The sequence below is a fragment of the Atta cephalotes genome, assembly GCF_000143395.1.
Source record: "Atta cephalotes unplaced genomic scaffold scaffold00055, whole genome shotgun sequence".
Lineage (NCBI taxonomy): Eukaryota > Metazoa > Arthropoda > Insecta > Hymenoptera > Formicidae > Atta > Atta cephalotes.
In genome coordinates this window covers 535,088-546,798 of record NW_012130119.1, presented here as the reverse complement: position 1 = coordinate 546,798, position 11,711 = coordinate 535,088, and the positions used below count along the sequence as shown (strand labels likewise).

At 38.8% G+C, this 11,711-nt stretch overlaps 1 protein-coding gene across 1 annotated transcript; it reads left to right on the top strand.

Annotated features, from left to right (window-relative positions):
* Positions 1 to 624: 624 nt before the first annotated feature.
* LOC105623288 (transcription-associated protein 1) lies at positions 625 to 11,142 on the top strand. The gene is made up of 5 exons (XM_012204686.1): positions 625 to 723; positions 847 to 1,146; positions 1,418 to 1,606; positions 1,749 to 9,584; positions 9,769 to 11,142. Exons 1-5 carry the CDS (start codon positions 625 to 627, stop codon positions 11,140 to 11,142), a joined length of 9,798 nt encoding a protein of 3,265 aa, XP_012060076.1.
* The last annotated feature ends 569 nt before the right edge of the window (positions 11,143 to 11,711 follow it).

Sequence of the window (11,711 nt, the reverse complement as noted above, 5' to 3'; positions counted from 1 at the left end):
ACATCTACAATAAAAGTATAGTATCTCGTGAGCTACTGGAGTTTGTACGACATCTTTGTTCGGAAGTGTATTTTATATCATAGAATTTTTATATCGTCTACTATAACTTGCATATTATCTTATATGCACTATGCTATTACAAAAGTCAACAAATTACATAGTACATATTCTTTTTTTAAATATACGTTATACAAATGAAAAAAAGATTCTAGTATACTGATCAAAGTAGTTGCTAAGGCTTGTTTACACAATATAGACTCATTGATTTTAAGACATATATATTCCTTTAATTCAATATTTGTGAGAAATAAATATTTTTGTTTTAGATATTTAATATTTAATTATAAATTTGTTAATATATGTATGCTTTATAACTTTATATTAACAAGTAGCATAAGACAATTCTTGTTCAAAAGTTTAAAAATTGGACTATAAAGATATAAAAAAGAAAACTACTTTATGTAGCAATTACGCACATCACATTTATATATTTAATTTTAATTTAAATTTTCTTGCACGTTTCTACATGTATGTATTTGATGTTTAGATCTTCTAATGGACTGTCTATAGTATTTACAAGAATCTTTTATAACTATTAAAATGGCACCTGATCCAGTAACACAAATGAACACATATCGTTCATACGTCACCATGCTGGCTGATCCAGTTTCAAAAGATGAACTGAAACTGAAAGCAGCTCAAGAATTATCAGAAAACTTTGAGGTATATAAACTATCAAACAAATATCAAGATTATTCATGCAGCATAATAATCATTAACTATCTTTTGAAAAAAATTTATATATTTAATTATATTAATTATAACAATATGCTAAATTAATTGTAGATCATCATGTGTTCATCACAATATGCGGGATTTCTCGACCATATGATGAAAATCTTTATGAAGATATTGCAAGAGGGAGAGCCGCACTTTATATCAGAATACAATATTCAACAAGTTCGAAAATTAATTCTGGAAATGATACACAGATTACCAAGCAATGAATACTTGCGTCCATATGTTAGGCAAATTTTGACTCTTATATTCAAATTACTAGAAACAGATAATGAAGAAAACGTATTGGTGTGTTTACGCATAATAATCGATCTTCATAAACAATATAAACCGACATTTAATCCAGAAGTGAGTAATAATGCATATATATATATACCACTTTATTGTTTTGAATTACAATTGACCTTATATTCTTTTATTTACAATTTTTGAACGCTTCAAGCTCTCTCTTTTATAATCAAAGATATATAGAGAAATTCGAATTGAAACGAATTTGAATTTGAGACTCCGGAGTCTCGCTGATTATGAATCAATTGATTTCATATAAAGTCATGTATTATGCTATTCATTTATTTTATATCTAAAGTATTTTAATCATTTTTTTCTTTTTCCGCTATAGATTCAATATTTCCTTCAATTTGTCAAATCGGTATATAGCGAGTTACCAAAAAATTTATCAAAAATATTTGAGCCGCGTCCTCCTCTACGTGTGAAAGATTTGTCAGAAATTAACATAGAAGCTCTATTGAAGGAAACATTTACGATTACAGCGATACAAAGCGAAAAAAAAGCTGCGGATGGTACTGTTGTGACTGTAAGTATTTCTTATTTATTTGATTCTATTATAGAATTCGTAATATTCGTATGTAGAGCATGATTGAAAGTACATGTCACAAATCAACGAAAGAAAAAGAAAAAATAAAATCAATGATATATTTTATTATTTTTAGTATAATTTGATTCCGAAAGCAGTGCTGTCCCTCAAGGTACTTCAAGAATTACCAATAATTGTAGTTTTATTAAATCAATTATACAAGCAGAATGTACACCAGGATGTATCAGATTTCGTTCCAATTGTGATAACGACTATATCACTCCAACCTAGTCTCCAGCATCGAACATCACCAGGATTCAACAAGGAAGTCTTCGTTGACTTTATGGGCGCACAAGTCAAAACACTTTCATTTCTTGCCTATGTCATGAGATTTTATCAAGACTTAATATCGCAAAACAGTACGATGTTGGTCAAAGGTATACTTGGCTTATTTACTCTCTGTCCGATGGAAGTAGCTCACTTACGTAAGGAACTCGTTATAGCTTCACGCCACATACTAGCTACGGATCTACGAAATCATTTTATTCCTCATATGGAGATCTTCTTTAATGAGGATATTTTTATTGGTCACGGTTGGACCGCTCACGAGGCCTTGAGACCTCTAGCTTATTCCACACTCGCCGATTTAGTACATCATGTTAGGCTTCAGTTGCCCCTCAGTGACGTGTCCAGAGCGGTGCACTTGTATGGCAAGAATTTGCTTGATCAAACCTTACCCACAGCTGTTCAGATGGTTTCTTGTAAGTTACTGATGAACCTGGTGGATACAGTTAGGCAAAGATCCGATGCCGAAAACAGTACACAAGGACGCGAATTGTTGATACGTATACTGTTGGTTTTCGTTCTAAAATTTAAAACCATTGCCAAGATTTATATTCCAATTCTGCGAAACAAAACGAAACAGTTACGGCCAGCCGTAGTGGACAATACGACCGAAGATACAAAGCCTTGTCTTGACGTAAGTGAGGAGAAAGAACCGCCAAAATCGAAGTTTGGTTTTCCGACTTCACAGGCGATGAGTTACAATGTGGCAGATTACAGGAATTTAGTGAAGAGTTTGGTACACGGTACTAAAGCTATAACATCTAATTGCATCAATAATCGAAATAACGAGGTGCCACAAACTAATCAGCTTCAGCCGAAAGAGACTTTGATTTATATACAACTTGTTAAGTGGGCTTTACCGGCTCTAGACATTTATACGATTGGACCACCAGCCATAGGCGTTCCCGCGCAGCCAGGCAGACCGATACAATCTCAAACTATACGGACACGAGAAGAAAAGGAGGTGTTAGATCTTTTCGGCAATGTATTCACACAAATGAACCCTCAAACATTCCAAGAAATCTTTTCCGTATCCATAGACTATATGGTTGAAAGAATATTCAAAAACTGCGCTTTGCAGATAATTGGAAGTTCATTCTTGTCGAGCCACACTGTTTCTTCGACATTCGCGACAATATTAGTGGAATATTTACTGGAACGAATGAGCGAAATGGGCTCAAACGTGGAACGTAGTAACCTGTATCTAAAATTGTTCAAGCTTGTTTTCGGCAGTGTATCGTTATTTCCTGCCGAAAATGAGCATATGTTGCGGCCACATTTGAACCTAATCGTAAATCGTGCCATGGAACTAGCAATGTCAGCAAAGGAACCGTACAATTATTTTCTGTTGCTGCGCGCATTGTTTCGATCTATAGGTGGTGGCTCTCATGACTTATTATATCAAGAATTCTTACCTTTGCTTCCTAATATGCTGGAAGGATTGAATAGACTACAATCCGGCTTACATAGACAACATATGAAAGATCTCTTTGTCGAACTGTGCTTAACTGTACCCGTGCGTCTCAGTTCTCTGTTACCATATCTTCCGATGCTAATGGATCCCTTGGTCTCCGCTCTCAACGGAAGTTATTGTCTAGTAAGCCAAGGTCTTCGTACTCTAGAGTTATGTGTAGATAATCTTCAGCCAGATTTTCTATATGAACATATACAACCAATTCGTGCCGAATTAATGCAAGCTCTCTGGAGGACATTACATAATTCTAACGATCAAGGTGTTGTCGCCTTCCGGGTTCTTGGTAAATTTGGTGGTGGAAATCGAAGAATGATGATTGAGCCACAAAAGTTGGAATACAACGATCGTGAAACTAATTCTCCTAATGTAATAGTTTATTTCCAAGGACTATCCCAGCCAATCGATTTTCCAATGGAAAAAGTGATCGAGGCTGCGTTCAATGCATTGAAATCCAATACGACGGATGTGTTTTACCGTAAGCAATGTTGGGAGATCATATATTGCTATTTGGCCGCGTCCTTAAGAATGGACGACGCCGCTTATCTGTGGTACGATTTGTTTACACATCCGAGTTTTAAAGAAGGAGAGATACCGCCTCAACAAGGATCACATTATAAGTGTTTCGATACTGTGGCGCGAAACGTTCAGCAGACTGCATTGACTGGCATGTTTGTCGCAGTAGAAATTAAAGAATTGAGACCTTCAGTTCTTGCCACCGTCGTTGCTGTTGTGAGACATTACACGATGATTGCCATAGCGCAACAGGCTGGTTTATTCAGTTGGACAGATAAGGAAATCCGAAAGGATATGCAAGGTCAAGACCCATTTGTTCTAATTGATGCTCTTGCCGTTATAATGGGTCACGATGAGAGAGAACTATATAAAGCGGGATACTTGACACTTGTATTAATATTAGAAACAGCAACGAATATTCTGGGTTCCAAAGAACGAGCCTGTCAATTGCCCTTTATGGAGTATCTAGCGGAAAGAATGTGTTCGCTGTGTTACGAGCGCGCCTGGTATGCTAAACTTGGCGGTTGCATAGCGATAAAGTTTCTATTCGAACGAATGGCTACTAAATGGGTTCTCAATCACTTATTTGTCTTTCTGAAGGCTCTCATATTTGTGATGATGGATTTAACTGACGAAGTGTCTAACGGTGCTATCGACATGGCAAAAGAAAATCTAGAAAAAATGCTAAGAGTCTGTGTGAATCCTGGAATTCAAGAGGGTAACATGGAATTGATAGAAGCGCAAAACAAGAGCTTATACGAAGTCACCCGCGAATTAGTCAAGCAAGTGACATCGCCGCACACGATCGTGCGTGAACAGGCTATGGCCTCGATACGTCAACTCGCCGAAATACAAAACAAATCGGTGACGGAAGTTATGGAGCCACATAAGGAAGTTTTAGCAGATGTGATACCACCCAAGAAGCATCTTTTGAGGCATCAACCGACAAACGCACAAATCGGTTTAATGGATGGTAATACATTTTGCACTACCTTGAATCCGCGTCTTTTTACTATTGATTTAACCATCATGGAGCACAAGATATTCTTTCAAGAAGTGGTGGGTATTTGCGACGCGGATGAAGCCACTCTCAATAAATTTGCTTGTTATAAATCGATTTCAAATCTAATGCCCGTAAGAAAATCGGCATTACGAGCGCTCGCAGCCTGTCATTACATTGTTGGCTATCGGGAAAAGATACTCGCGGTTTTATACAGAGCTTTGGAAAGACCACATGCTGAGTTGCAGGAGACTGCCTTTGAGTGCATGAAAACATTCATTGCTGGTTATCAACTTGATATGGAGTCTATCCACACAATGATGCGACCTATGTTATTGACATTAGGTGATCATAGAAACCTGAGCCTGAATTGTGTCAGGAGACTATCATATCTGACGCAGCTCTTCCCGAGCACTTTCAGCGTTACTCTATGTGAGCAAATGTTGCAACATGTGAAGAAATTTTTGGAAAATTTGATTCAATCTCATAAAGGTATATCAAAGTCCGGTGAGAACGAACAAAAAATTACCATCATTATAGGAATATATCACGACATTCCAGCATCGTTACCAAAATTCAATGACGCACTTTGTAGACTCATTTTACAAACTGAAAAATCGCTGCTAGTCGAAGTGTCCAATCCCTTTAAAGAACCTCTAATGAAGTGTCTTTTACGTTATCCGACAGATGCGCTCAATCTGTTTCTTCATGATAGCAATATCAAAGATCAACAATGGAGTAGATATCTAGAGTATCTTATTAGCCACAAGGACGGTAAACCATTTCGTGATATCTTACACAACAGCACAACGCGCCTTGTTACAATGCTGCTTGCTCACTCGCAAACGAATTCCAGTTTGACTCACATGGAAAAGAACGAAGTGCAATATCGAGCAATCAAGATCATTGGTATACTTATCAAATACGACGAACAATGGTTATCTACTCAGAATCAGTTAGTAGGAGCATTGAAGCAGATCTGGTATAACGACGACTATCAAGCATTACACAAAAAAGTCGAAGGTGTCGAATACTGTCATTGGAAGGAACCAAAGCACATTGTCAAGATTCTCCTGCATTATTTTCGTCATCAACCAAACGATATTGATCTATTATTCCAACTGCTTCGGGCCACATGCGATCGGTTTGTGCCAGACTTTCAATTTCTGAGAGATTTTCTAGAGAACACAGTTGCACAGGAATATACAGTTGAATGGAAACGAAGTGCTTTCTTTCGTTTCGTTGAACATTTTCCCACGAACAACATGTCACAGGAGTTGAAGGCCAACGTTCTGCAGCTGATTATAATTCCATGTTTTGCGATAAGCTTTGAGCGCGGCGAAGGTACGAAACTGGTTGGTGGCGCACCGATGCCTTATCAAGATAACCCTGAGAATGTTGTATCTGTATTTATTAGCAAAATAATTGATCCGGACAATCCATTTGGTTCCGCCGATTGTGTCCGTATCTCTTTATTGCAATTTTCTTGTCTTCTGGTAGAACAGGCATCGCAGCACATTCATGATGTTAGTAATAAAAGGCAAGGAAATAAGTTGCGTCGCTTAATGACATTCGCCTGGCCTTGCCTATTAGGCAAGAATTGCGTAGATCCGACTACTAGATATCACGGTCATCTTCTTCTTAGTCACATAATTGCTAAATTTGCTATTCACAAACGCATAGTCTTGCAAGTCTTTCACAGCTTACTAAAGGCGCATGCCGTGGATGCGCGTAATGTTGTACGACAAGCATTGGAAATATTGACACCTGCAATGCCTGTGCGGATGGAAGATGGTAATACTATGTTAACACACTGGACGAAAAAAATTATCGTGGAAGAGGGTCATTCAATGCAACAATTATCTCACATCTTACAACTAGTTGTAAGGCATTACAAAGTTTACTATCCAGTCAGACATCATCTGGTTCAGCATATAGTAAACTCGGTTCAACGTATAGGATGCACCCCGACCGCTACCATAGAACATCGGCGATTAGCTGTTGAATTAGCAGAAGTCATCATAAAGTGGGAACTATATAGAATCAAGGAAGAAGCTGAAACCACAGAATCTAACAGAGTAACTATTAGTCAGCCATCGTGTTTGAAACGTGCGATTATCGATGATCCTTCTGGTAAACGTTTGAGTTCACAGGCGCCATCCGGTAACAGTCCTGTGCCTCTTATTCTACCCAGAATGGAACCAGGTTCGACGAAACCTATTGAGAGAGCTCACGCGGATGCCGTCCTGAATTTCCTACTACGCTTGGCTTGTCAAGTGAATGATGTAACTACCATTCACGGTAATCCAGGCGAGCAATTATCCAGACGCTGCGTCGCTCTGTTGAAAATGGCACTGAAACCCGATGTGTGGGTCGCTGAACACTGTGATTTGAAGCTATCCTGGCTCGATAAAGTCCTCTCTAGCGTGGAGAGCTCTCAGCCTAATTATGGTAACATCAGCATGGCATTGGAAGTGCTAACATTTTTATTAGGCGTGATGAAGCGCGAACAAATACTTGTTAGCTTTAAACCATTGCAACGTGGAATAGGTTCTTGCATCGCCAGCAGTAACACTAAAATTATACGTTTAGTACATGGTCTGCTGTCACGATTGATGACGATTTTCCCAGCTGAACTAGCTTCCACAAATATGACGCCTAAGTATGAGGAGTTGGACACATTGTACACAACTGTAAGCAGATTTATAGCCGAAGGTTTGGCCACGTATGAAAAAACTACCACGGCTACACCGAGTTCGCTTTTTGGCACACTTATGATGCTTAAAGCAGCCTGCACGAACAATCCAAGTTATGTCGACCGACTAATAACTCCATTCATGAAAGTGTTGCATAAAATGGCCAAAGAACATTTGCATTCCACACAGACTGAAGCCAATCCTGTCACGAGCGAATTATTAATTCTCAGCTTAGATCTGGTGAAGAATCGCGTAGCAGTAATGGGTGTCGATATGCGCAAATCGTTCATAGGCACGATTTTGGTCGGCTTGATCGAGAAGACGCAAGATGTCAAGGTGATGAAGGCTATTACAAAGATACTGGAAGAATGGATGAAGAACAAGACCACCATCGCAATGAATCAGACACCCAGTTTGCGCGAAAAATCTATTCTGCTGGTGAAAATGATGCAATACGTCGAGAAACGTTTCCCCGACGATCTGGAGCTAAACAGACAATTCTTGGAATTGGTGAATTACGTTTATCGTGACGAGACTCTGAAGATGACGGAATTATCGAATAAATTAGAGCAGGCTTTTCTAGCTGGTCTGCGTTGTATACAACCGCAAGTAAGAGCGAAATTCTTCGAAGTATTCGACAATTCGATGAAAAAACGTTTGGTCGATCGTATCTTGTACATTATCGTCAGTCAGAATTGGGAGCATATAGGACCTCACTATTGGATCAAACAGTGCATCGAATTGCTACTGGCCACCGTCAATCCGTCTACTTTGGTACAAATAACCAATGAAGATCTTTTGCTGCCTAGCATCACATCTATCATGCAAGGAGGCATGGAAAAGGAAAGTAAGGATCAAACACACTTTGTCTGTCGCATCGGTCGTACTGATGAAGAGCCACTGGACACCAAGATATCAGAAGGAGACTCAAAAGACACATTCCTCGAAATGGATGCTTGGATGTCCAATCTTTCGGATTCGACAAGCGTCACCGCCACCTCCGAGGAAATTTTTGAGAAACCCAGCTTGACGCAGATGATCAACAAACAGATACAATTTATGGAGAATGCAAAGAAAATCAAAACGGAGCAGTTGTTACTGGCAACTGCTCAACTATGCCACATGGACACGGAACTGGCGGAGCGGGTTTGGTTAGATATGTTCCCACGAATATGGTCTATCTTAGAGGAATCTCATATCAATTCCATAAGTATGGAGATAGTGCCGTTCATCGCCAGTGGCGCACATGTTATCCAAAAGGACTGCCATCCAAGCGCCCTCGGCACATTCCTGGAGGCAATGGCGCACTGCAGACCACCGGTGGCCATACCGCCGCCCGTAATGAAATATGTGGGTAGGTCCCACAACGTTTGGCATCGAATAACGTTAAGTCTAGAGCAGATGGGCGGAGAGATGGCAGCGGAAGGTAACGGCGGTAACATGAAGAATAGAGGCGAACTTGACCTGTATCGCTCGCCTGATGACGTCGAACAAGTCGAATGCGTCACTCCCTATTATGAAGTGATGCACATGCTCTCGGAAATGTACTCATTACTTTGCGAGGAGGACATGTGGTCAGGTCTATGGCAGAAAAGGCCTGCACATTATAAGGAGACCCTGCACGCGATTGCATTAGAACAGCAAGGATTTTTTGAGCAAGCACAAGGAGCGTACGAGGTGTGCATGTCCAAGTTCCGACAGGATTACCCATCTGGCCCGGCACCTTATCATCTCAACGTAGAAATGCTTCTTTGGGAGAAACATTGGGAGCGCACTGTGAAAGAACAGAATCAATGGGAGATTCTATTAGAACTGGGCAGCCAGAACAATTACAAAAATCCTTTCCTCGTCCTAGATAGCGCGTGGCGTATTCCCAATTGGCCAGTGATGAAAGAAATTCTAACACAATTGGAACATAATTGTCCAAGGGAAATGAGTTGGAAGGTAAGATATCATAATATAATTTTCAAGAAAAAGGTAAAACACTTTATGACTTTACAATTTCTTTCAATTTATTGATGACTTTGTAGCACAATTTTAAATGTTATAAATATATATATTTTAATACTAAAAAATGATGAATACTTATGTTTTTTTTTATATTTTTTATATTTTTATATTTTTGTAGCTCAGTCTGTATCGTGGATTCGTAACCTTGTGCAGTAGCGAGGACCAGCATCTAAGTACCATCGAGCGTTTCGTCGAGCTTGCATCTACTCAGTGCCTGCGTGAATGGCGTCGATTACCACGTATTGTCAGTCATGTACATCAACCACTGTTACAAGCAGCTCAACAGATAATGGAGCTTCAGGAGGCAATGCAAATCCATCAAGGATTGCTACATGGCAGAAGTAATTCGTTACACGACATGAAAGCTATTGTAAAAACGTGGCGCAATCGTTTGCCTGTAATAGCTGATGATCTCAGCCATTGGTCGGATATCTTTACCTGGCGACAACATCACTATACCTTTATCTCCAATCACTATGATTCTCAACAAGATCAAACGATTAATCACTCATTACTTGGCGTGCATGCCTCTATGCAAGCGATTATTCATTTTGGAAAGATCTCGAGGAAACAAAATTTGTGCGGTGTATGCTTGGACTCGTTGGCCAAGATTTATACTATTCCCACGAGCGTACCTATGGTCGATTGCTTCCAGAAAATCAGACAACAAGTAAAGTGTTATTTACAGATGGCCACTATGGGAGGACAAAATGAGTTGCAAGAAGGTTTAGAAGTGTTGGACTCAACAAATATGGGATATTTTACAAAAGAAATGATAGCGGAATTTTACGCGCTGAAAGGCATGCTTCAATCGCAGTTAGGTCGTTCGGATGATGCCAATAAAAGTTTCTCTGCTGCGACCCAATTACACGACACTTTGGTGAAAGCTTGGTCCTTATGGGGCGATTATCTTGAAAATATCTTCATACGTGACGCTCGTCAAATCAGCATTGGCATAAATGCTCTTGTATGCTTTTTACATGCCTGTCGTCATCAGAATGAATCAAAGTCGAGGAAATACATTGCCAAAATTTTATGGTTGCTCACGTATGACGATGACAAGTGTTCGCTCATGGAAACCGTAGACAAGTATGCTGTAGGTGTACCAGCCATTCAATGGTTGCCCTGGGTACCACAATTGTTGATGTACCTGGTGCGCAACGAAGGAACTGTAATTCTTAACTTACTAAGTCAAGTTGGTAGAATGTTCCCACAGGCAGTATATTGCTCTGCTCGTACTCTTTATTTGACATTGAAAATTGAACAAAGGGAGAGATACAAAAGCGGTGAATTGGCTGCTGATAAGAATCAAGATGGTGTCGAAAATCGAAGCTCAACTACAGGTAACGTAACACAACAAGGAACATCGGAAACGAGTCATACGGTTCGTGCCACGGCGCCTATGTGGAGGTGTTCAAAGATCATGCATATGCAGAGAGAGATCCATCCAACTGTTTTATCTAGTTTGGAGGGCATAGTCGATCAGGTTTGAATTTTTTATTCATTCAACATTATAATAAGACATAGTAAAAAATACGGCAAATATAATGGATATATATATATATATATATATATATTATTATATGTATACAAATATATATTATTATATGTATATAAAGGAAATACAGTAAAAAATATAGTAAAAAAAATTTATTATTAATATTATATTATATATATGTAAACTTTCTCTTGTTTTAATGTCGAAAATTTGTTTTCAAAATTCAATCAAGCATTTTAGAAAATTTCATGTTATATTATATATCTACTTGGTTTATATATACTTTTATTAAAAAAACATTCTAAATAAAAATTATGTAATATATAAGGGAGCGACCTCTTCTACACCATATAACTTTTATTTGGAATGTTTTTTAATAAAATTTGTATAAAAATTTTAAAAATATTTGCCTGTACGATGAAAATATATATACACACACACACACACACACACACACACACACACACACACACACACACACACACACACACACACACACACAACACACACACACACACACACACACACTACTATACGACGAAGGACGGAACGGAGGGAGGGAA

What these genes read in the sequence shown, in the direction of transcription:
- LOC105623288 (XM_012204686.1), top strand. Translation starts at nt 625, where the DNA reads ATGAACACATATCGTTCATACGTCACCATGCTGGCTGATCCAGTTTCA. An exon ending in AATTATCAGAAAACTTTGAG is followed by an intron (nt 724 to 846) that starts GTATATAAACTA and finishes AATTAATTGTAG; the next exon opens with ATCATCATGTGTTCATCACA. An exon ending in CAAGGGAAATGAGTTGGAAG is followed by an intron (nt 9,585 to 9,768) that starts GTAAGATATCAT and finishes ATATTTTTGTAG; the next exon opens with CTCAGTCTGTATCGTGGATT.